Genomic DNA, 27,157 nt, shown 5'->3' with positions numbered 1-27,157 from the left:
TAGCTAGTTGATTTGCTAGCTAGTTGGTTGGTTAGCTAGCTAGCCAACGTTAGCTCCTATCTGGCTAGTACTGTATCTATGGTATAACCAAAGATACTGTATATAGAACCAACCCAAAATAGTTAATCTGTGTCGTTTACGGTGGGAGCAAATTAAGCATATTGGGCGGAACAAACAAGGAGGTTGGCAAAGTCAGAGTTAGTGAGATGCCATTTGCATATTTTCCTTTAGGGAACGCCTCCTCTGTGAAGTGCGCATGTGCACAAACTCAAATTCGACTTTGCACTCCTTGAAATTGTATTGGTCACGTACACGTATTTAGATGTTATTGCCGGTGTTGAGAAAATGCTTGTGTTCCTATAGCTCCAACAGTGCAGTAGTGTCTAACAATTCACAACAATACACACAAATCTAAAAGTAAAAGGATGGAATTAAGAAATATATAAATATTGGGATGAGCAATGTCGGAGTGGCATTGACTAAAAATACACCTACATGTACCCTGCACATTGACTCGGTACCGGTACCTCCTGTATATAGCCTTGTTGTAATTTTATTGTGTAACTTTTTGTTTTATTTTTTACGTTTATTTTGTAAATATTTTCTTAACTCCATTTCTTGAATTACATTGTTGGTTCCGGGTGATATTATTGGTGCACAGAAGCGCTCTGTGAATTTCATAGGTTCCCGTGCCTTATAGTATCACAATGCCCCATCAGCCAGCTCTCTGTTTCCACTCTCTCAACGGAGCTGACCTGAACTGGCAGGTTTCACACCCCACATTTACAGAGGGAGTGACGTGTCACATGTTCTGGCCTATCCAGAAAAATGCTAAACGTTCTCTTCCTCTGAGAGAGTGAACCCAGCTTGGGAGACAGCACCCAGTGTGGAAAGATGTTTACCCGCTGACTAAACTAAATTCATTTAGATGTAACTGGACAATAAAGTATCAATCATTTAAAAGTAAAAAAAATATATGTACCAATCACAGATTGCCCCTTTAACAATTCCTCCAGTACTGAACAATATATTTGAGAGCATAACTTCAAGTAGAATGCCCCTTTAAAACCACACATTAGCCTAGTTCAACAACTGCTGAGTTGTTTTTAGACAATACTCACTGGTGTTAATAAGATCTTCTGTCTCCTCCTCTTTCACTCCCAGAACGGGTTCAACCTTCTCTTCTTTCACTGAAACATTGAAACAGCCTCCTCTTCCTCCTTTTTCACTCTGAAAGGTTCTACCTCCTCTTTTCACTGTGACAGCCTCTCCCCCTTCCCCCCTTCCTCTTCCACTGAAACAGCCTCCCCTCTTCCTCTTTTCACTGTGACAGCCTGTATCCCCTCTTCCTCTTTCACTGTGACAGCCTGTATCCCCTCTTCCTCTTTCACTGTGACAGCCTGTATCCCCTCTTCCTCTTTCACTGTGACAGCCTGTATCCCCTCTTCCTCTTTCACTGTGACAGCCTGTATCCCCTCTTCCTCTTCCACTGTGACAGCCTGTATCCCCTCTTCCTCTTTCACTGTGACAGCCTGTATCCCCTCTTCCTCTTCCACTGTGACAGCCTGTATCCCCTCTTCCTCTTCCACTGTGACAGCCTGTATCCCCTTCCTCTTTCACTGTGACAGCCTTCCCCCTTCCTCTTTCCACTGTGACAGCCTGTATCCCCTCTTCCTCTTCCACTGTGACAGCCTGTATCCCCTTCTTTCCACTGTGACAGCCTGTATCCCCCTTCCTCTTCCACTGTGACAGCCTGTATCCCCTCTTCCTCTTCCACTGTGACAGCCTGTATCCCCTTCCTTTCCTGTGACAGCCTGTATCCCCCTTCCTCTTCCACTGTGACAGCCTGTATCCCCTCTTCCTCCCCTTTCCTCACTGTGACAGCCTGTATCCCCCTTCCTCTTCCACTGTGACAGCCTGTATCCCCTCTTCCTCTTCCACTGTGACAGCCTGTATCCCCCTTCCTCTTCCACTGTGACAGCCTGTATCCCCCTTCCTCTTCCACTGTGACAGCCTGTATCCCCTCTTCCTCTTCCACTGTGACAGCCTGTATCCCCTCTTCCTCTTCACTGTGACAGCCTGTATCCCCTCTTCCTCTTCCACTGTGACAGCCTGTATCCCCTCTTCCTCTTTCACTCTATAAGTTTAATTCTCTTCTTTCACTGTAACATCCTCCTCTTCTTTCAATGTGATAGCCTCCTCTTCCTCCTTTTTCATTCTGAAAGCTTATTCCTCTCCTTTCACTGTGATAACCTTCTCTTTTAAGTCAATGTTCAGCCCCAGAGCTTCTTTCTCCGTACAGCAGACCTCCTCACGTCGCCATCTGCTGGCTGCATTGGGTAACGCAAAGAGGATTCTGTCAAACAATATCATAACAAATCATTTCAGTACGTTTTTTTTTACCACACTTCTTATAAAAACACCCTCTACGAAGTTGGTTAAAAGAAAAACGGAAACATCCGGTTTTCATGGATATGGATTATCTTTAACCCAATAACATGTATCGGTAGCGTGGCCGAGCGGTCTAAGGCGCTGGATTAAGGCTCCAGTCTCTTCGGAGGCGCGGGTTCGAATCCCGCCGCTGCCAGATATTTTGGCTCCCGAGCGTCGCAGCGGTCTAAGGCCAGTGCACTGGTTCACCAGGCTGTGGTTGGGTCCCATAGAGTGTCGCACAATTAATCCAGCGACGTCCGGGTTTGTCAAGGGTTTTTGTAAAATAAGAATTTGGCTTGACTAGTTATATAAAGGGAAAAAAATAACTGAATTTCAAATTGATTAGATTTTAGATTTTTTTTGTCACTGGTGTACACAGTGGTGGAGAAAGTACTCAATTGTCATACTTGAATAAAAGTAAAGATAACTTAAATAGAAAATGACTCAAGTAAAAGTGAAAGACACCCAGTAAAATACTACTTGAGTAAACGTCTAAAAGTATCTGGTTTTAAATGTACTTAAGTATCGAAAGTAAATGGAATTGCTCAAATGTCCTTAAGTATCAGAAGTAAAAAGGGTAAACCATTTGAAATGAATCTATTAATCAGCAAACCAGACGGCACAATTGTATTTTTTTATTGACGGATTGCCAGGGTCACACTCCAACACTCAGACATCATTTACAGATGAAGCGTTTGTGTTAAGTGAGTCCGCCTGAGCAGAGTACGGATCACCAGGGATGTTCTCTTGATAAGTGTGTGAATTGGACCATTTTCCTGTCATAATGTAACGAGTACTTTTGGGTGTCAGAGAAATTGTATGGAGTAAAAAAGTACATTATTGTCTTTAGGAATGTAAGTGAAGTAAAATTAAAAGTTGACAAAAATATAAATGGTAAAGTACAGATACCCCCAAACAACTACTTAATTTTTACTGAAGTACATACACACACTACCACACAATATCAAAGTGGAATCATGCTTTCAAAGTTTTTTAAAAACAAATTAATTAAAAAATGAAAAGCTGAAATGTTTTGAGTTTATAAGTATTCAACTCATTTGTTATGGCAAGCCTAAATAAGTTCAGGAGTTAACATGTGCTTTTTAATTAACAAGTCACATAATTAGTTGCATGGACTCACTCTGTGTGCAATGATAGTGTTTAACATGACGACCTCATCTCCGTACCCCAGAATTACTGTACAATTATCTGTATGTTCCCTCAGTCGAGAAGTGAATTTCAAACACAGATTCTACCACAAAGACCAGGGAAGTTCACCAATGCCTCGCAAATAAGGGCACCAATTGGTAGATGAAGAAATATATATATTATATATATATATAATCCATTTTGAATTCAGGCTGTATCACAACAAAATGTGGAATAAGTCAAGGGGTATGAATACATTCTGAGGGCACTGTAGCTAGAGAGAAATAATGATAATGAAATTATAACAAAATAATGAAACAATCCCTAGTAAGCTAATGTTTTGAGGGCATACTGACAGTATTATTTAACATTAATAGACTGGTTTTACGCACAGCTGGGAGAGTATGGAACGCCGTTTGGGTCTTTGGGTCTTCAAACACCCAAACGGCGTTCCATAAGAGAGAGCACGAGGAGGGCCCGTGTCATGCAGGTTCAGGTAGCCTCTACAGGACAGTTGATTATTATTTAAAACATGTAATCAATTGGTAGCTGATTAGGCATTATTGCCACCAGGCAGCAGTCTAACAATTGCAGCATTGCGACAGCATGTGTAGCTTCGTGAAATGTTAGGCCTAACATGAGAAAATGACGACCAAATAGAGGCCTACCAATAAACCGTTATTCATTAGCTAAAGAAAAGCTATACATACCCAGAAACCCTATCACCGATTAATTAGGCATGTAGCCAATTAGACACGTCACTATTTCAACACGATGGACAGCGATCGGTTTGTGAGATGGCTGTCTGGCTGAAATATTGGATTTTATTTTAGAGCGGGGCCCAAACTCCAACCTTGCGGGGTCCAAAGAGACTGCCTTAACTTTTGAAAATGAGCTACTAAAATCAGAAGGCTACCAACGACTGGAGTAGTATTTGTATGTTGGCAAATTTCCAATGTTTCAGTTAAACAGGTGCTGTGCCGAATAGCTCCCCCCTGCCAGAATCCCCCTTCGCGTAAACGCGCAAGCACTCAATTCTTCATCGATTTACTTGCTCGTTGAGATTTCTCATCACGTTAGGCTGCGTTTCATTTCATTTTTTTAATGTAATTTTGATTTCACTACTAATGTCTGCAGTTTTCGGTTTGGCTATTTGTTTCAAGTGTATTAGTCTATAAATAAATCTCTTTGCCAAAAGTCGTCATCTCTCCCGTGTCTTATTCGACTAGTAGTTGTTCTGAAATGTTTATTGCTAGCCTACATGCTAATACCTATTAATGATTAATTGCGGTTGCCTATCCTGAAGTGAAGTTTGTTCTGTAGAAAGTATTTGACTCTGATGTGTGCCACAGAAAGTATTTGATTATAGCCACAATATTAAGGAAATTAGAAGGGGGGTTCGGCAAGGACATTTTCTTGCCTGCCGACCCCCCCTTCTATCTTGGGACTGCAAGGCCTGGCACACATCAGAATAATTTTGATTACATATCATGCCCTCTGATATGTGCCACAGTAAGTATTAATTAAACTCCAGTCACAAAAGGAAGTGGTTATTTCAGCAATAATAGTTTTCAGAGCCCTCTACTGTTCCCTCTACCCATCCCTCAATCCCCCATCCCATCGAGCACTCTACTGTTCCCTCTACCCATCCCTCAATCCCCCATCCCATCAAGCCCTCTACTGTTCCCTCTACCCATCCCTCAATCCCCCATCCCATCGAGCCCTCTACTGTTCCCTCTACCCATCCCTCAATCCCATCGTGTTTTGCCCTCTTATGGCTTTACCTACATTTTTTAAACACTTTTTCTGATTGAATTTTTAAGAATGTAGGTACAGTAATAATAATAACAATAATAAATTAAACATTTGTACTCTGGGCAACTGTATAATAATATAATAAACAAAACTATGACTGAATGTGACTCCATGAAGAATCCCCTCCCCAATAGGTCCCTTCACCCTCCATAGGACACCCCCAGCACCTCCACCACCCCCATCAGCCCTCCATAGGACAACCCCAGCACCTCCATCCCCCCATCAGCCCTCCATAGGACACCATAGGACACCCCCAGCACCTCCACCATCCCCATCAGCCCTCCATAGGACACCCCCAGCACCTCCACCATCCCATGGAGGGGGGCTTTTCCGCACAACACCGGAAGTGAAGGCGGAGCCTCGGGCTCTTTTGTCTTGTGATTTTGGGCAGAGAGCCACGTGTTGAAATATAACGTCTCAGACCTCTACCTCACTAATCTACAATATCAGTAGACTAGACATAAATATTCCCATCTGGTTAACTTCGCCGGATCTCTGTAATCGACAATAACGGAAGAATCTACAATGAATAAGGTAGGTTTATATACATTTAAACATTTAAGACAAGGGGTCTTTGTAGCCAACTTCCTGCTTTTACACAGCATCCGTTTAACGGTCAAAACAAATGCTATGGGTAACACACTATTATTGCGGGTGTAGCGAAATGCTATTGACATTTGTGCTGTTTTTGTACGTGAAAATAATGTGTTATTTTTAAACTCGTTGGGAAGGTTCGTAAGCAACCATTTCACTGTGGAGTCGCATGCTGAAAGTTGGTGGCCATATGCATAAATCGCTCCGCCATTTCCTTGTTGCAAAAAAATACAATAGTTTACCTAATTTCAGTTTATGTGACAAAAGAAGCACGCGCAGTATAGAGAATCACTGTACCATCTAAACCGCTGTGAAATAGATTTTCAATAACCAACCATTTTGTTTTTTGAAGCTGGTGAACAAAACCAAGTATACAGAACAAAAAATACAAACGCGACATGCAACAATTTAATAGATTTTTACCCGAGTTACAGTTCATTTGAGGAAATCTGTCAATTTAAATAAATTCATTAGGCCCTAATCGATAGATTCCCACAGCACTCTGTTATAAAACTCACTATATACTTTGAATTTCTAGTTCCAATGATATTAACTCAAATCTCCCTATAGCTTTGACCAATTCCCCAGAGGCTGTAATTGCCTGGTTAATAGCAGAATTCCCCAGAGGTTGTAATCGCCTGGTTAATAGCAGAATTCCCAATTCCCCAGAGGTTGTAATCGCCTGGTTAACAGAAGAATTCCCAATTCCCCAGAGGTTCTAATCGCCTGGTTAATAGCAGAATTCCCAATTCCCCAGAGGTTGTAATCGCCTGGTTAACAGAAGAATTCCCAATTCCCCAGAGGTTGTAATCGCCTGGTTAACAGAAGAATTCCCAATTCCCCAGAGGTTGTACTCGCCTGGTTAACAGAAGAATTCCCAATTCCCCAGAGGTTGTAATCGCCTGGTTAACAGAAGAATTCCCAATTCCCCAGAGGTTGTAATCGCCTGGTTAACAGAAGAATTCCCAATTCCCCAGAGGTTGTAATCGCCTGGTTAACAGCAGAATTCCCAATTCCCCAGAGGTTGTAATCGCCTGGTTAACAGAAGAATTCCCAATTCCCCAGAGGTTGTAATCGCCTGGTTAACAGAAGAATTCCCCCCCAGAGGTTGTAATCGCCTGGTTAACAGAAGAATTCCCAATTCCCCAGAGGTTGTAATCGCCTGGTTAACAGAAGAATTCCCAATTCCCAGAGGTTGTAATCGCCTGGTTAACAGCAGAATTCCCAATTCCCCAGAGGTTGTAATCGCCTGGTTAACAGAATAATTCCCAATTCCCCAGAGGTTGTAATCGCCTGGTTAACAGCAGAATTCCCCAGAGGTTGTAATCGCCTGGTTAACAGCAGAATTCCCAATTCCCCAGAGGTTGTAATCGCCTGGTTAACAGAAGAATTCCCAATTCCCCAGAGGTTGTAATCGCCTGGTTAACAGAAGAATTCCCAATTCCCCAGAGGTTGTAATCGCCTGGTTAACAGCAGAATTCCCCAGAGGTTGTAATCGCCTGGTTAACAGAAGAATTCCCAATTCCCCAGAGGTTGTAATCGCCTGGTTAACAGCAGAATTCCCACGAAGTCCCAGAGTTTCTGCAAACGGATACTTCATTATTCAGAGAACGTTCTGAGAATCATACAGGCAAATAGCCTTTTATACCTCACATTTGGTCATACCTTCTACCATACCCCTTATAAATGCCCCTCTTCTCTAACACTGTCAATGCTATTTACAAGTCTACTCCAACACATTACATTGGTCATACCTTCTACCATACCCCTTATAAATGCCCCTCTTCTCTAACACTGTCAATGCTATTTACAAGTCTACTCCTACACACTACATTGCTTATCATATTTTGCCACATTGTTACGTAACCTACTGCAAGCCTAACGGTTTCTCCCCTCCCTGGGTGGGGAGACGTGTGGTAGGATTAATTTCTGTATTACCAAGAAGAGAGACTAAACTTCACACACCAATCAGAGTTATACTTAAACTACATCTTTAATAATAATTAAGCTTTGCAATAGCATTTGACTTTCAACAATTCACTATCTCTAACGAAATGTTGAGTGTCAACATAACGGCAACGGAGATCTTTTATAGCAAAGATCCCCCCCTAGTCGACATGACAAACCACAGATAATAGGAACTAGTTCACAAAAATACTTTTACTTGAGAGAGGAAGTGTCCCACGGAGATCTTTTATAGCAAAGATCCCCCCCCTAGTCGACATGACAAACCACAGATAATAGGAACTAGTTCACAAAGAAATACTTTTACTTGAGAGAGGAAGTGTCCCACGGAGATCTTGTATAGCAAAGATCCCCCCCCCTAGTCGACATGACAAACCACAGATAATAGGAACTAGTTCACAAAGAAATACTTTTACTTGAGAGAGGAAGTGTCCCATGGCCAGATAGCATTCGCTATAAATTATCGTTCAGTTTGGTCTCTAAGACGAGGTTCTAATCTCATTCCTGGTACTTCATAGTACAAAAACACCAACTCATTCAATGGCATAGATCAATTGTCAACTCTAGATACTCCCATCTCAAGTAAAACCTCCCTTGACCCCACTCCTGGACATGCTCACTAAGGGGAGTGAGCCTCTTAGGTCATACAATATCCCAAGATAAGTGCAACATCAGAGGGGACATACAATGGTTCCAGACACTGCCATACACCTCCCCCCGAATAGAAAAATGAGGGAGTGACTTGCCCACATACATTGTAGGGACAAAGTAATTGGTTCCCCATTAATCACGCCATCCCTTCACATGGTGTAAGAATAGGTAAAGACACATTCACATGGTGTAAGAATAGGTAAAGACACATTCACATGGTGTAAGAATAGGTAAAGACACATTCACATGGTGTAAGAATAGGTGTGTTCTGAAATGTGTTACTTCCGGCGCCGACAGAGATGGCCGCCTCGCTTCGCGTTCCTAGGAAACTATGCAGTTTTTTGTTTTTTTACGTGTTATTTCTTACACTAGTACCCCAGGTCATCTTAGGTTTCATTACATACAGCCGAGAAGAACTACTGAATATAAGATCAGCGTCAACTCACCATCAGTACGACCAAGAATATGTTTTTCGCGATGCGGATCCTGTGTTCTGCCTTACAACCAGTGTAACGGAGTGGATTACATGCAGCGACCCAAAAACGACTCAGAAAAAGAGGGAAACGAAGCGGTCTTCTGGTCAGACTCCGGAGACGGGCACATCGTGCACCACTCCCTAGCATTCTTCTTGCCAATGTCCAGTCTCTTGACAACAAGGTTGATGAAATCCGAGCAAGGGTAGCATTCCAGAGGGACATCAGAGACTGTAACGTTCTCTGCTTCACGGAAACATGGCTAACTGGAGAGACGCAATCCGAAGCGGTGCAGCCAGCGGGTTTCTCCACGCATCGCGCCGACAGAAACAAACATCTTTCTGGTAAGAAGAGGGGCGGGGGCGTATGCCTTATGGCCAACGTGACATGGTGTGATGAAAGAAACATACAGGAACTCAAATCCTTCTGTTCACCTGATTTAGAATTCCTCACAATCAAATGTAGACCGCATTATCTACCAAGAGAATTCTCTTCGATTATAATCACAGCCGTATATATCCCCCCCCAAGCAGACACATCGATGGCTCTGAACGAACTTTATTTAACTCTGCAAACGATTTATCCGGAGGCTGCATTCATTGTAGCTGGGGATTTTAACAAGGCTAATCTGAAAACAAGACTCCCTAAATTTTATCAGCATATCGATTGTGCAACCAGGGGTGGAAAGACCCTGGATCATTGTTACTCTAACTTCCGCGACGCATATAAGGCCCTGCCCCGCCCCCCTTTCGGAAAAGCTGACCACGACTCCATTTTGTTGATCCCTGCCTACAGACAGAAACTAAAACAAGAAGCTCCCACGCTGAGGTCTGTCCAACGCTGGTCCGACCAAGCTGACTCCACACTCCAAGACTGCTTCCATCACGTGGACTGGGAGATGTTTCGTATTGCATCAGACAACAACATTGACGAATACGCTGATTCGGTGTGCGAGTTCATTAGAACGTGCGTTGAAGATGTCGTTCCCATAGCAACGATTAAAACATTCCCTAACCAGAAACCGTGGATTGATGGCAGCATTCGTGTGAAACTGAAGGCACGAACCACTGCTTTTAATCAGGGCAAGGTGTCTGGTGACATGACTGAATACAAACAGTGCAGCTATTCCCTCCGCAAGGCTATCAAACAAGCTAAGCGCCAGTACAGAGACAAAGTAGAATCTCAATTCAACGGCTCAGACACAAGAGGCATGTGGCAGGGTCTACAGTCAATCACGGACTACAGGAAGAAACCCAGCCCAGTCACGGACCAGGATGTCTTGCTCCCAGGCAGACTAAATAACTTTTTGCCCGCTTTGAGGACAATACAGTGCCACTGACACGGCCTGCAACGAAAACATGCGGTCTCTCCTTCACTGCAGCCGAAGTGAGTAAGACATTTAGACGTGCTAACCCTCGCAAGGCTGCAGGCCCAGACGGCATCCCCAGCTGCGCCCTCAGAGCATGCGCAGACCAGCTGGCCGGTGTGTTTACGGACATATTCAATCAATCCCTATACCAGTCTGCTGTTCCCACATGCTTCAAGAGGGCCACCATTGTTCCTGTTCCCAAGAAAGCTAAGGTAACTGAGCTAAACGACTACCGCCCGTAGCACTCACATCCGTCATCATGAAGTGCTTTGAGAGACTAGTCAAGGACCATATCACCTCCACCCTACCTGACACCCTTGACCCACTCCAATTTGCTTACCGCCCAAATAGGTCCACAGACGATGCAATCTCAACCACACTGCACACTGCCCTAACCCATCTGGACAAGAGGAATACCTATGTGAGAATGCTGTTCATCGACTACAGCTCGGCATTCAACACCATAGTACCCTCCAAGCTCGTCATCAAGCTCGAGACCCTGGGTCTCGACCCCGCCCTGTGCAACTGGGTACTGGACTTCCTGACGGGCTGCCCCCAGGTGGTGAGGGTAGGCAACAACATCTCCTCACCGCTGATCCTCAACACTGGGGCCCCACAAGGGTGCGTTCTGAGCCCTCTCCTGTACTCCCTGTTCACCCACGACTGCGTGGCCATGCACGCCTCCAACTCAATCATCAAGTTTGCGGACGACACAACAGTGGTAGGCTTGATTACCAACAACGACGAGACGGCCTACAGGGAGGAGGTGAGGGCCCTCGGAGTGTGGTGTCAGGAAAATAACCTCACACTCAACGTCAACAAAACTAAGGAGATGATTGTGGACTTCAGGAAACAGCAGAGGGAACACCCCCATCCACATCGATGGAAGAGTAGTGGAGAGGGTAGCAAGTTTTAAGTTCCTCGGCATACACATCACAGACAAACTGAATTGGTCCACTCACACAGACAGCATCGTGAGGAAGGCGCAACAGCGCCTCTTCAACCTCAGGAGGCTGAAGAAATTCGGCTTGTCACCAAAAGCACTCACAAACTTCTACAGATGCACAATCGAGAGCATCCTGGCGGGCTGTATCACCGCCTGGTATGGCAACTGCACCGCCCTCAACCGTAAGGCTCTCCAGAGGGTAGTGAGGTCCTAACTATGACATATTATAATAGCATATTATAGTAGCATATTATAATTGGTCTCTGGTATCCCTGACGCGGGGGGACAACATGAGGTCTGGGGTCTCTGGTATCCCTGACCTAGGGGGGAACAACACGAGGGTCTGGGGTCTCTGGTATCCCTGACCTAGGGGGGAACAACACGAGGGTCTGGGGTCTCTGGTATCCCTGACCTGGGGGAACAGCACGAGGTCTGGGGTCTCTGGTATCCCTGACCTGGGGGAACAACACGAGGTCTGGGGTCTCTGGTATCCCTGACCTAGGGGGAACAACAGGAGGTCTGGGGTCTCTGGTATCCCTGACCTAGGGGGAACAACACGAGGTCTGGGGTCTCTGGTATCCCTGACCTAGGGGGAACAACACGAGAGGTCTGGGGTCTCTGGTATCCCTGACCTGGGGGAACAACACGAGGTCTGGGGTCTCTGGTATCCCTGACCTGGGGGAACAGCACGAGGTCTGGGGTCTCTGGTATCCCTGACCTGGGGTCTGGGGTCTCTGGTATCCCTGACCTGGGGGAACAACACGAGGTCTGGGGTCTCTGGTATCCCTGACCTAGGGGGAACAACACGAGGTCTGGGGTCTCTGGTATCCCTGACCTAGGGGTCTCTGGTATCCCTGACCTGGGGGTCAACACTGGTCTGGGGTCTCTGGTATCCCTGACCTAGGGGGGAACAACACGAGGTCTGGGGTCTCTGGTATCCCTGACCTAGGGGGAACAACACGAGGTCTGGGGGTCTCTGGTATCCCTGACCTAGGGGAACAACACGAGGTCTGGGGTCTCTGGTATCCCTGACCTAGGGGAACAACACGAGGTCTGGGGTCTCTGGTATCCCTGACCTGGGGAACAACACGAGGTCTGGGGTCTCTGGTATCCCTGACCTAGGGGGAACAACACGAGGTCTGGGGTCTCTGGTATCCCTGACCTAGGGGGAACAACACGAGGTCTGGGGTCTCTGGTATCCCTGACCTAGGGGGAACAACACGAGGTCTCTCTGGTATCCCTGACCTAGGGGGAACAACACGAGGTCTGGGGTCTCTGGTATCCCTGACCTAGGGGGAACAACACGAGGTCTGGGGTCTCTGGTATCCCTGACCTAGGGGAAACAACACGAGGTCTGGGGTCTCTGGTATCCCTGACCTAGGGGGAACAACACGAGGTCTGGGGTCTCTGGGTATCCCTGACCTAGGGGGAACAACACGAGGTCTGGGGTCTCTGGTATCCCTGACCTAGGGGGAACAACACGAGGTCTGGGGTCTCTGGTATCCCTGACCTAGGGGGAACAACACGAGGTCTGGGGTCTCTGGTATCCCTGACCTAGGGGGAACAACACGAGGTCTGGGGTCTCTGGTATCCCTGACCTAGGGGGAACAACACGAGGTCTGGGGTCTCTGGTATCCCTGACCTAGGGGGAACAACACGAGGTCTGGGGTCTCTGGTATCCCTGACCTAGGGGGAACAACACGAGGTCTGGGGTCTCTGGTATCCCTGACCTAGGGGGAACAACACGAGGTCTGGGGTCTCTGGGTATCCCTGACCTAGGGGGAACAACACGAGGTCTGGGGTCTCTGGTATCCCTGACCTAGGGGGAACAACACGAGGTCTGGGGTCTCTGGTATCCCTGACCTAGGGGGAACAACACGAGGTCTGGGGTCTCTGGTATCCCTGACCTAGGGGGAACAACACGAGGTCTGGGGTCTCTGGTATCCCTGACCTAGGGGGAACAACACGAGGTCTGGGGTCTCTGGTATCCCTGACCTAGGGGGAACAACACGAGGTCTGGGGTCTCTGGTATCCCTGACCTGGGGGAACAACACGAGGTCTGGGGTCTCTGGTATCCCTGACCTAGGGGGAACAACACGAGGTCTGGGGTCTCTGGTATCCCTGACCTAGGGGGAACAACACGAGGTCTGGGGTCTCTGGTATCCCTGACCTAGGGGGAACAACACGAGGTCTGGGGTCTCTGGTATCCCTGACCTAGGGGGAACAACACGAGGTCTGGGGTCTCTGGTATCCCTGACCTAGGGGGAACAACACGAGGTCTGGGGTCTCTGGTATCCCTGACCTAGGGGGAACAACACGAGGTCTGGGGTCTCTGGTATCCCTGACCTAGGGGGAACAACACGAGGTCTGGGGTCTCTGGTATCCCTGACCTAGGGGGAACAACACGAGGTCTGGGGTCTCTGGTATCCCTGACCTAGGGGGAACAACACGAGGTCTGGGGTCTCTGGTATCCCTGACCTAGGGGAACAACACGAGGTCTGGGGTCTCTGGTATCCCTGACCTAGGGGGAACAACACGAGGTCTGGGGTCTCTGGTATCCCTGACCTGAGGGGGAACAACACGAGGTCTGGGGTCTCTGGTATCCCTGACCTAGGGGGAACAACACGAGGTCTGGGGTCTCTGGTATCCCTGACCTAGGGGGAACAACACGAGGTCTGGGGTCTCTGGTATCCCTGACCTAGGGGGAACAACACGAGGTCTGGGGTCTCTGGTATCCCTGACCTAGGGGGAACAACACGAGGTCTGGGGTCTCTGGTATCCCTGACCTAGGGGGAACAACACGAGGTCTGGGGTCTCTGGTATCCCTGACCTAGGGGAACAACACGAGGTCTGGGGTCTCTGGTATCCCTGACCTAGGGGGAACAACACGAGGTCTGGGGTCTCTGGTATCCCTGACCTAGGGGGAACAACACGAGGTCTGGGGTCTCTCTGGTATCCCTGACCTAGGGGGAACAACACGAGGGTCTGGGGTCTCTGGTATCCCTGACCTAGGGGGAACAACACGAGGGTCTGGGGTCTCTGGTATCCCTGACCTGGGGGAACAACACGAGGTCTGGGGTCTCTGGTATCCCTGACCTAGGGGGAACAACACGAGGGTCTGGGGTCTCTGGTATCCCTGACCTAGGGGGAACAACACGAGGGTCTGGGGTCTCTGGTATCCCTGACCTAGGGGGAACAACACGAGGGTCTGGGGTCTCTGGTATCCCTGACCTAGGGGGAACAACACGAGGTCTGGGGTCTCTGGTATCCCTGACCTAGGGGGAACAACACGAGGTCTGGGGTCTCTGGTATCCCTGACCTAGGGGGAACAACACGAGGGTCTGGGGTCTCTGGTATCCCTGACCTAGGGGGAACAACACGAGGGTCTGGGGTCTCTGGTATCCCTGACCTAGGGGGAACAACACGAGGGTCTGGGGTCTCTGGTATCCCTGACCTAGGGGGAACAACACGAGGGTCTGGGGTCTCTGGTATCCCTGACCTAGGGGGAACAACACGAGGGTCTGGGGTCTCTGGTATCCCTGACCTAGGGGGAACAACACGAGGGTCTGGGGTCTCTGGTATCCCTGACCTAGGGGGGAACAACACGAGGGTCTGGGGTCTCTGGTATCCCTGACCTAGGGGAACAACACGAGGTCTGGGGTCTCTGGTATCCCTGACCTAGGGGGAACAACACGAGGTCTGGGGTCTCTGGTATCCCTGACCTAGGGGGGAACAACACGAGGTCTGGGGTCTCTGGTATCCCTGACCTAGGGGGAACAACACGAGGTCTGGGGTCTCTGGTATCCCTGACCTAGGGGGAACAACACGAGGGTCTGGGGTCTCTGGTATCCCTGACCTAGGGGGAACAACACGAGGTCTGGGGTCTCTGGTATCCCTGACCTAGGGGGAACAACACGAGGTCTGGGGTCTCTGGTATCCCTGACCTAGGGGGAACAACACGAGGTCTGGGGTCTCTGGTATCCCTGACCTAGGGGGAACAACACGAGGGTCTGGGGTCTCTGGTATCCCTGACCTAGGGGGAACAACACGAGGGTCTGGGGTCTCTGGTATCCCTGACCTAGGGGGAACAACACGAGGGTCTGGGGTCTCTGGTATCCCTGACCTAGGGGAACAACACGAGGGTCTGGGGTCTCTGGTATCCCTGACCTAGGGGGAACAACACGAGGGTCTGGGGTCTCTGGTATCCCTGACCTAGGGGGAACAACACGAGGGTCTGGGGTCTCTGGTATCCCTGACCTAGGGGGAACAACACGAGGGTCTGGGGTCTCTGGTATCCCTGACCTAGGGGGAACAACACGAGGTCTGGGGTCTCTGGTATCCCTGACCTAGGGGGAACAACACGAGGTCTGGGGTCTCTGGTATCCCTGACCTAGGGGGAACAACACGAGGTCTGGGGTCTCTGGTATCCCTGACCTAGGGGGGACAACACGAGGTCTGGGGTCTCTGGTATCCCTGACCTAGGGGGAACAACACGAGGTCTGGGGTCTCTGGTATCCCTGACCTAGGGGAACAACACGAGGTCTGGGGTCTCTGGTATCCCTGACCTAGGGGGAACAACACGAGGTCTGGGGTCTCTGGTATCCCTGACCTAGGGGGAACAACACGAGGTCTGGGGTCTCTGGTATCCCTGACCTAGGGGGAACAACACGAGGTCTGGGGTCTCTGGTATCCCTGACCTAGGGGGAACAACACGAGGTCTGGGGTCTCTGGTATCCCTGACCTAGGGGGAACAACACGAGGTCTGGGGTCTCTGGTATCCCTGACCTAGGGGGAACAACACGAGGTCTGGGGTCTCTGGTATCCCTGACCTAGGGGGAACAACACGAGGTCTGGGGTCTCTGGTATCCCTGACCTAGGGGGAACAACACGAGGTCTGGGGTCTCTGGTATCCCTGACCTAGGGGGGGAACAACACGAGGTCTGGGGTCTCTGGTATCCCTGACCTGGGGGAACAACACGAGGTCTGGGGTCTCTGGTATCCCTGACCTAGGGGGGGAACAACACGAGGTCTGGGGTCTCTGGTATCCCTGACCTAGGGGAACAACACGAGGTCTGGGGTCTCTGGTATCCCTGACCTAGGGGGACAACACGAGGTCTGGGGTCTCTGGTATCCCTGACCTAGGGGGAACAACACGAGGTCTGGGGTCTCTGGTATCCCTGACCTAGGGGGAACAACACGAGGTCTGGGGTCTCTGGTATCCCTGACCTAGGGGGGTCTCTGAACAACACGAGGTCTGTGGTCTCTGGTATCCCTGACCTAGGGGGAACAACACGAGGTCTGGGGTCTCTGGTATCCCTGACCTGGGGGAACAACACGAGGTCTGGGGTCTCTGGTATCCCTGACCTAGGGGGAACAACACGAGGGTCTGGGGTCTCTGGTATCCCTGACCTAGGGGGAACAACACGAGGGTCTGGGGTCTCTGGTATCCCTGACCTAGGGGGAACAACACGAGGGTCTGGGGTCTCTGGTATCCCTGACCTAGGGGGGAACAACACGAGGTCTGGGGTCTCTGGTATCCCTGACCTAGGGGGAACAACACGGGGTCTGGGGTCTCTGGTATCCCTGACCTAGGGGGAACAACACGAGGGTCTGGGGTCTCTGGTATCCCTGACCTAGGGGGAACAACACGAGGGTCTGGGGTCTCTGGTATCCCTGACCTAGGGGGGACAACACGGGGGGTCTGGGGTCTCTGGTATCCCTGACCTAGGGGGAACAACAGGAGGTCTGGGGTCTCTGGTATCCCTGACCAAGGGTCTCTGGTATCCCTGACCTAGGGGGACAACACAAGGGTCTGGGGTCTCTGGTATCCCTGACCTAGGGGGACAACACGAGGTCTGGGGTCTCTGGTATCCCTGACCTAGGGGGACAACACGAGGTCTGGGGTCTCTGGTATCCCTGACCTAGGGGGACAACACGAGGTCTGGGGTCTCTGGTATCCCTGACCAAGGGTCTCTGGTATCCCTGACCTAGGGGGACAACACGAGGTCTGGCGTCTCTGGTATCCCCTGACCTAGGGGAACAACACGAGGGTCTGGGGTCTCTGGTATCCCTGACCTAGGGGGACAACACGAGGGTCTGGGGTCTCTGGTATCCCTGACCTAGGGGGAACAACACGAGGTCTGGGGTCTCTGGTATCCCTGACCTAGGGGGAACAACACGAGGTCTGGGGTCTCTGGTATCCCTGACCTAGGGGGAACAACACGAGGTCTGGGGTCTCTGGTATCCCTGACCTAGGGGGACAACACGAGGTCTGGGGTCTCTGGTATCCCTGACCTAGGGGGAACAACACGAGGGTCTGGGGTCTCTGGTATCCCTGACCTAGGGGGAACAACACGAGGTCTGGGGTCTCTGGTATCCCTGACCTAGGGGGACAACACGGGGTCTGGGGTCTCTGGTATCCCTGACCTAGGGGGAACAACAGGAGGTCTGGGGTCTCTGGTATCCCTGACCAAGGGTCTCTGGTATCCCTGACCTAGGGGGACAACACGAGGTCTGGGGTCTCTGGTATCCCTGACCTAGGGGGACAACACGAGGTCTGGGGTCTCTGGTATCCCTGACCTAGGGGAACAACACGAGGGTCTGGGGTCTCTGGTATCCCTGACCTAGGGGGACAACACGAGGGTCTGGGGTCTCTGGTATCCCTGACCTAGGGGGAACAACACGAGGTCTGGGGTCTCTGGTATCCCTGACCTAGGGGGACAACACGAGGTCTGGGGTCTCTGGTATCCCTGACCTAAGGGGGAACAACACGAGGGTCTGGGGTCTCTGGTATCCCTGACCTAGGGGGAACAACACGAGGGTCTGGGGTCTCTGGTATCCCTGACCTAGGGGGACAACACGGGGTCTGGGGTCTCTGGTATCCCTGACCTAGGGGGAACAACAGGAGGTCTGGGGTCTCTGGTATCCCTGACCAAGGGTCTCTGGTATCCCTGACCTAGGGGGACAACACAAGGTCTGGGGTCTCTGGTATCCCTGACCTAGGGGGGGACAACACGAGGTCTGGGGTCTCTGGTATCCCTGACCTAGGGGGACAACACGAGGTCTGGGGTCTCTGGTATCCCCTGACCTAGGGGACAACACGAGGTCTGGGGTCTCTGGTATCCCTGACCAAGGGTCTCTGGTATCCCTGACCTAGGGGGACAACACGAGGTCTGGGGTCTCTGGTATCCCTGACCTAGGGGGAACAACACGAGGGTCTGGGGTCTCTGGTATCCCTGACCTAGGGGGACAACACGAGGGTCTGGGGTCTCTGGTATCCCCTGACCTAGGGTCTCAGGTATCCCTGACCTAGGGGGAACAACACGAGGTCTGGGGTCTCTGGTATCCCTGACCTAGGGGGACAACAGGAGGGTCTAGGGTCTCTGGTATCCCTGACCAAGGGTCTCTGGTATCCCTGACCTAGGGGGGACAACACAAGGTCTGGGGTCTCTGGTATCCCTGACCTAGGGGGGACAACACGAGGTCTGGGGTCTCTGGTATCCCTGACCTAGGGGGGACAACACGAGGTCTGGGGTCTCTGGTATCCCTGACCTAGGGGGGGACAACACGAGGTCTGGGGTCTCTGGTATCCCTGACCTAGGGGGACAACACGAGGTCTGGGGTCTCTGGTATCCCTGACCTAGGGGGAACAACACGAGGGTCTGGGGTCTCTTGTATCCCTGACCTAGGGGGAACAACACGAGGTCTGGGGTCTCTGGTATCCCTGACCTAGGGGAACAACACGAGGGTCTGGGGTCTCTGGTATCCCTGACCTAGGGTCTCTGGTATCCCTGACCTAGGGGGAACAACACGAGGGTCTGGGGTCTCTGGTATCCCTGACCTAGGGGGGAACAACACGAGGGTCTGGGGGCTCTGGTATCCCTGACCTAGGGGGGAAACAACACCAGAAAACAGAACGTAAGCAGAATCCATGGGAGTGTACAGACTGGATCAACATGGAGTTAATCACCTAGACATGTAAAACAGAATCCATGGGAGTTTACAGACTGGGTCAACATGGAGTTAATCACCTAGACATGTAAAACGAAAATGTGTACCTTTTTAATCTAGGCACCAAAACTTAATCTAGGCACCAAAAGCCATGTATCTGTAACAAGATGTGTTTGTACTAATCAAGCATTATAAAGCACTTATATGAGGAAAGTATTTATGCAATAAATGTATTGTATTAATATCATGGCGCCGCTACCAATACAATCTAGACTGAGCGAAGATCAGTCAGGTCTCAGATTAGATTATCATTGTGTTTTACCCTTCAGTGATCTAACATGAGATCAGGTCTCAGATTAGATCATCATTGTGTTTTATCCTTCAGTGTTGTAACATGAGATCAGATCTAAGATTAGATCATCATTGTGTTCTAACATGAGATCAGGTCTCAGATTAGATCATCATTGTGTTTTACCCTTCAGTGTTCTAACATGAGATCAGGTCTAAGATTAGATCATCATTGTGTTTTATCCTTCAGTGTTGTAACATGAGATCAGATCTCAGATTAGATCATCATTGTGTTTTATCCTTCAGTGTTGTAACATGAGATCAGATCTCAGATTAGATCATCATTGTGTTCTAACATGAGATCAGATCTCAGATTAGATCATCATTGTGTTCTAACATGAGATCAGATCTCAGATTAGATCATCATTGTGTTTTACCCTTCAGTGTTCTAACATGAGAACTTCACTACCCTCTTTTTCGGATTTACAGGAAACACCTATCCCACCCCCCTCCTCCCTCTCCCTCCGACCCTCCTCCCCCTTCACCCTCCCGGGGGCCCCAGGTCGTGCCTCTCCCGGTAGTGCCTTACTGCAGGGTATGAAGAGGTTGTCTGTGCTGTTGGTGGACTGCAGGAAAACAACAGGGCTGAGTGGGTTTATGTTCTTACATACATTTATTTTGGGACACTCCCTAGATGTTCTTAATTACCATTCAATATTAACGGTCTGTCGTTGTTTAACAGGGGACAGCCATAACCGTCGCTCTCTCAGTAGAAGAGTCATATCTGGGGAGGCTAACGAACATGATGCTGACGAGGCAGAGAACAGTCTCTCCAGATCAGAACACCTCAAACACCAGCAGAGAGTGGCAGGGAAGAAACCTCACCGCTGCTCTGACTGTGGAAAGAGTTTCACCTCTTCGTCAAAACTTAAAACACACCAGAGAATTCATACTGGAGAGAAACCGTTTCACTGCACAGACTGTGGGAAGAGTTTTGTTCAATTAGGCAACCTGAAAATTCATCTGCGGGGACACACACAAGAGAAGCCTTACCACTGCTCTGTCTGTGAGAAGAGCTTTTCAACATCACATGGTAATAAAGTGCACCAGAGAACACACACCGGAGAGAAGCCTTACCACTGCTCTGACTGTGGGAAGAGTTTTGCTCATTCAAGAAATCTGATAAAGCACCAGCGCATACACACAGGAGAGAAACCTTACAGCTGTGATCAATGTGGGAAGAGATTTACTAGCTCAAATGACCTGATACTACACCATAGAATACACACTGGAGAGAAACCTTACCACTGTTTGGACTGCGGGAAGAGTTTTACTCAGGCAAGCAACCTGAAAACACACCAGCGCAGACACCTGGGCCAGAAGCTTCACCACTGTTCAGATTGTGGAAGTAACTTTTCAACATCAAGGGGTTTAGAGCTGCACCAGCGAACACACACAGGTGTGAAACCTTACTACTGCTTCAGCTGTAGTAAAAGTTTTGCTAGATTAGACGGACTGACAGTGCACCAGCGAACACACACAGGTGAGAAGCCTTTTAGCTGTGATCAGTGTGGGAAGAGATTTGCTCAGTCAGCACACTTGACTGTACACCAGAGAACACACACTGGAGAGAAACCATACCACTGCTCAGACTGTGGAATAAGCTTTATTAATTCAAGTCACCTTAAGGTACATCAGAGAGTACACACAGGAGAGAAGCCTTATAACTGTGATGTATGTGGCAAAAGTTTTGTTACATCAGGAAGTCTGGCTTCACACCTTCGAACCCACACAGGAGAAAAGCCTTACCGTTGTACCGACTGTGGGACAAGCTTTGGCAAGTTAGACCATTTAAAAGTGCACCAGAGAACACACACAGGAGAGAAACCTTACCATTGTGCCGACTGTGGGAAAAGCTTTGCTGGGTCAGGCAGTTTAAAGTCACACCAGAGAACACACACAGGAGAGAAGCCTTACCACTGCTCTGACTGCGGAATGGGCTTAACCACTTCAGGTGGACTTAAAATACACCGGAGAACACACACAGGAGAAAAACCATTCCACTGCTCTGACTGTGGGAAAAGATTTAATCAGTCTGGGCAGTTGGTTTTACACCAGCGAATACACACTGGCGAAAAGCCTTACCACTGCTCAGACTGTGGGCTGAGTTGTACTTCTTCAGGGGATTTAAAAGTGCACCTGCGAACACACACTGGAGAGAAGCCTTTTGGCTGTGATCAGTGTGGGAAGAGGTTCGCTCAGTCAGGAAGCCTGGCTGGACACAAGAGAACACACACTGGAGAGAAGCCTTTTGGCTGTGATCAGTGTGGGAAGAGGTTCAGTCAGTCAGGAACCCTGGCTGGACACAAGAGGAAACACCACACTGGTGGGTAACCTTTCCATTTCTTTTATTTTTTATAGCTGAAACCAGTTAATGGTAGACTGTCGGAGAGAAGCCGTGCAGGGTGAGCTTTCTTAATGTGGCCATGCTTGGTTTAACAAGGGAACTTTAAATAACTGTCCATTTAATTACAATATTTTTAATTTATTTAACTAGGCAAGTCAGTTAAGAACAAATTCTTATTTTCAATGACAGCCTAGGGGTTAACTGCCTGTTCAGGGGCAGAACGACAGATTTGTACCTTGTCAGCTCGGGGGTTTGAACTTGCAACCTTCCTGCTACTAGTCCAACACTCTAACCACTAGGCTACTCTGCCGCCCCAATATGAGTGAAAAAGTCTGTTTGAATGGTGTGGGCGTATACCGGTCATTAAAATGATTCATGACATGTTAACAGTGGATTGGTCAGCTCAGAGAAAGCAGGGAGGCAGCTCCTCCCCCTCTCTCTGCAAGTTTCAGGCAAGTCTGTCCTTAGGGATAAGGCAAGGGTCCGTTTGAAAATGTTCAACCCTGTCCACCATCCAACTCACCATGATCAACCCTGTCCACCATCCAACTCACCATGATCAACCCTGTCCACCATCCAACTCACCATGGTCAACCCTGTCCACCATCCAACTCACCATGGTCAACCCTGTCCACCATCCAACTCACCATGGTCAACCCTGTCCACCATCCAACTCACCATGGTCAACCCTGTCCACCATCCAACTCACCATGGTCAACCCTGTCCACCATCCAACTCACCATGGTCAACCCTGTCCACCATCCAACTCACCATGGTCAACCCTGTCCACCATCCAACTCACCATGGTCAACCCTGTCCACCATCCAACTCACCATGTCAACCCTGTCCACCATCCAACTCACCATGGTCAACCCTGTCTACCATCCAACTCACCATGATCAACCCTGTCCACCATCCAACTCACCATGGTCAACCCTGTCCACCATCCAACTCACCATGTCCAATCCTGTCCACCATCCAACTCACCATGGTCAACCCTGTCCACCATCCAACTCACCATCACCATAATCAACCCTGTCTATACCATCCAACTCACCATTGTCAACCCTGTCTACCATCCAACTCACCATGGTCAACCCTGTCCACCATCCAACTCACCATGGTCATCCCTGTCCACCATCCAACTCACCATGGTCAACCCTGTCCACCATCCAACTCACCATCACCGTGATCAAGCCTGTCCACCATCCACCATCACCATGGTCAACCCTGTCTAACCTCCAACTCACCATCACCATGGTCAATCCTGTCTACCATCCAACTCACCATCACCATGGTCGACCCTGTCTACCCTCCAACTCACCATTATTAACCCTGTCTACCCTCCAACTCACCATTATTAACCCTGTCCACCATCCAACTCACCATTATTAACCCTGTCCACCATCCATCTCACCATTATTAACCCTGTCCACCATCCAACTCACCATTATTAACCCTGTCCACCATCCAACTCACCATTATTAACCCTGTCTACCCTCCAACTCACCATTATTAACCCTGTCTACCCTCCAACTCACCATTATTAACCCTGTCTACCCTCCAACTCACCATTATTAACCCTGTCTACCCTCCAACTCACCATTATTAACCCTCACCATTATTAACCCTGTCCTCCAACTCACCATTATTAACCCTGTCTACCCTCCAACTCACCATTATTAACCCTGTCTACCCTCCAACTCACCATTATTAACCCTGTCTACCCTCCAACTCACCATTATTAACCCTGTCTACCCTCCAACTCACCATTATTAACCCTGTCTACCCTCCAACTCACCATTATTAACCCTGTCTACCCTCCAACTCACCATTATTAACCCTGTCTACCCTCCAACTCACCATTATTAACCCTGTCCACCATCCATCTCACCATTATTAACCTTGCTAGGGGCCTAACTGAGAGATTTGGGAGAGGGTCGGGAACTCCTCCAATCAAGTCCCTCCCTAACTCTTGAACCCTGAGGAACAAGGAGTGCTTCCCACGGTCTCCTAATCTTGAGGGAGGAGAAGGAGTGCTTCCCACGGTCTCCTAATCTTGAGGGAGGACAAATCTTGAGGGAGGACAAGGAGTGCTTCCCACGGTCTCCCTAATCTTGAGGGAGGACAAGGAGTGCTTCCCACGGTCTCCTAATCTTGAGGGAGGACAGGGAGTGCTTCCCACGGTCTCCTAATCTTGAGGGAGGACAGGGAGTGCTTCCCACGGTCTCCCTAATCTTTGTCGGCTGGGTGGTGATACAGTATGTGCGTATTATACCTACTGTTTGTGTTTGAATGTAAGTGCGTAAGGAGCCAGTATAATATGAATGGTTTTGTGCAACGGACTAGCGCTCTCGTGAATAAACATTTTGACTGAACATTGAGAACATAATTCTCGCAACAATGAGACAGCCTAACCAATCACAATAAAGCGTTGATATAACCATGTTTATGAGACAGCCTAACCAATCACAATAAAGCATTGATATAACCGTGTTTGAGACAGCCTAACCAATCAATCATTGATATAACAATTTATGAGACAGCCTAACCAATCACAATAAAGATATAACCATGTTTATGAGACAGCCTAACCAATCACAATAAAGCATTGATATAACCATGTTTATGAGACAGCCTAACCAATCACAATAAAGCATTGATATAACCGTGTTTATGAGACAGCCTAACCAATCACAATAAAGCATTGATATAACCGTGTTTATGAGACAGCCTAACCAATCACAATAAAGCATTGATATAACCGTGTTTATGAGACAGCCTAACCAATCACAATAAAGCATTGATATAACCGTGTTTATGAGACAGCCTAACCAATCACAATAAAGCATTGATATAACCGTGTTTTTGAGACAGCCTAACCAATCACAATAAAGCATTGATATAACCATGTTTATGAGACAGCCTAACCAATCACAATAAAGCATTGATATAACCATGTTTATGATATAATCACAATAAAAGCATTGATATAACCATGTTTATGAGACAGCCTAACCAATCACAATAAAGCATTGATATAACCGTGTTTATGAGACAGCCTAACCAATCACAATAAAGCATTGATATAACCGTGTTTATGAGACAGCCTAACCAATCACAATAAAGCATTGATATAACCGTGTTTATGAGACAGCCTAACCAATCACAATAAAGCATTGATATAACCGTGTTTATGAGACAGCCTAACCAATCACAATAAAGCATTGATATAACCGTGTTTATGAGACAGCCTAACCAATCACAATAAAGCATTGATATAACCTGTTTATGAGACAGCCTAACCAATCACAATAAAGCATTGATATAACCGTGTTTATGAGACAGCCTAACCAATCACAATAAAGCATTGATATAACTGTGTGTGTGAAGAAGGTTAATTGAATGTTTTAAAGTATGGGACAAGAGGTCTGCCCTTCTCGCTCCTTCCTCATTGTATATGCATCTCTAACTGGTTCCATCTCCACTATATTGCAACAAAGAGCCAGGAGATGAGATGTTGCTAAACAACCAGTTTAGTAAATAAAGCTTTGAGCCAGGAGGTTAGAGATGTTGCTAACAACCAGTTTAGTAAATAAATCTTATAGCCAGGAGGTTAGAGATGTTGCTAACAACCAGTTTAGTAAATAAAGCTTAGAGCCAGGAGATGAGATGTTGCTAACAACCAGTTTAGTAAATAAAGCTTTGAGCCAGGAGATTAGAGATGTTGCTAAACAACCAGTTTAGTAAATAAAGTTTTTAGAGCCAGGAGATTAGAGATGTTGCTAAACAACCAGTTTAGTAAATAAAGCTTAGAGCCAGGAGATTAGAGATGTTGCTAAACAACCAGTTTAGTAAATAAAGCTTAGAGCCAGGAGATGAGATGTTGCTAAACAACCAATTCAGTAAATAAAGCTTAGAGCCAGGAGATGAGATGTTGCTAACAACCAGTTTAGTAAATAAATCTTATAGCCAGGAGGTTAGAGATGTTGCTAACAACCAGTTTAGTAAATAAAGCTTAGAGCCAGGAGGTTAGAGATGTTGCTAACAACCAGTTTAGTAAATAAAGCTTAGAGCCAGGAGATGAGATGTTGCTAACAACCAGTTTAGTAAATAAAGCTTTGAGATGTTGCTAACAACCAATTTAGTAAATAAATCTTATAGCCAGGAGGTTAGAGATGTTGCTAACAACCAGTTTAGTAAATGCTTTGAGCCAGGAGATTAGAACAACAACCAGTTTAGTAAATAAAGCTTAGAGCCAGGAGATAGAAACTTTAGTAAATAAAGTTTTTAGAGCCAGGAGATTAGAGATGCTGCTAAACAACCAGCTAGTAAAACTTGGTTTGGATGAAAAGCTAAAACCATAAAACTATCCCTTTAAGACTAGTGATCGTATTTGATTGTTCACTTTTCTGTCATCTTAGATTGTTTGTTTGTGTAGTTTGACATTTCTGGCCATTGGCTGATTTTTCTAACACTTCCAGTTACCATAAACATTTAAAAACACTTGAGACTGTATCATGGCCTTCATGTCCATCCATCTAACACAGCAGACAGAAACTCTGGTGATCGCTAGGAAACCTTCAAGCAGCCCTTTATACAGTAGCTGTGTCCACATGAAGTCGTCACTTCAGTAGCTTCAGACAGATGAACACCTGATCAAGTCCGACGCCTCTGTTGATACACAAACTACCAGTCTGAGCAGTGGCGTGTCAGTAGAAGTTATAACGGTTTATAACTGATTATTCTGAGGAGTAGGAGCGGCTTCCACCTAACTCACCTGTATACTGTGAAGGGTAACTTCTTGTTTTTGTGGAACCCTATGACTAAGGACAGAAAGTAATTGCATTGGGTTATAGAGTAAAAACATATATATATATATTTTTAAAGAAGATGCCTGAGGCTTCGTCCAGCAGGAAATATGTTGATCTGCGCTCGCTCTCTCTCCATGCATGGTGGTCATGTGACCAGGAAGCAGACAAGAACAAGCCGCAGTGTTCCATATTGCCGCTGTCAACGGAATCGAGGACCAACTACACATAATAGATGGGAAAATAGAAGAGAATTACTAAAGCTATTGTTTCGGCTTGAGCAAAGAGGATGTAGGATTATCCCGA

General features: G+C 48.1%; 1 protein-coding gene and 1 non-coding gene across 2 annotated transcripts; both read left to right on the top strand.

Moving 5' to 3' along the window:
* Positions 1–2,505: 2,505 nt before the first annotated feature.
* Positions 2,506–2,587, top strand: trnal-aag. Its single transcript has one exon. It is a non-coding gene; the product is annotated as a tRNA-Leu (tRNA).
* A 3,151-nt stretch (positions 2,588–5,738) lies between these two features.
* Positions 5,739–23,539, top strand: LOC121843476 (gastrula zinc finger protein XlCGF57.1-like). The gene is made up of 3 exons (XM_042313071.1): positions 5,739–5,931; positions 20,123–20,282; positions 20,376–23,539. The coding sequence occupies exons 1-3, from the start codon at positions 5,923–5,925 to the stop codon at positions 22,025–22,027; spliced, it is 1,821 nt and encodes a 606-aa protein (XP_042169005.1). The 5' UTR covers positions 5,739–5,922; the 3' UTR covers positions 22,028–23,539.
* The last annotated feature ends 3,618 nt before the right edge of the window (positions 23,540–27,157 follow it).

The sequence above is a fragment of the Oncorhynchus tshawytscha genome, unplaced genomic scaffold, assembly GCF_018296145.1.
Source record: "Oncorhynchus tshawytscha isolate Ot180627B unplaced genomic scaffold, Otsh_v2.0 Un_contig_12590_pilon_pilon, whole genome shotgun sequence".
In the NCBI taxonomy this organism is placed as follows: Eukaryota; Metazoa; Chordata; class Actinopteri; order Salmoniformes; family Salmonidae; genus Oncorhynchus; species Oncorhynchus tshawytscha.
This window is presented reverse-complemented; position numbering and strand designations above follow the sequence as displayed.

What these genes read in the sequence shown, in the direction of transcription:
- LOC121843476 (XM_042313071.1), top strand. An exon ending in CAGGAAAACAACAGGGCTGA is followed by an intron (nt 20,283 to 20,375) that starts GTGGGTTTATGT and finishes GTTGTTTAACAG; the next exon opens with GGGACAGCCATAACCGTCGC.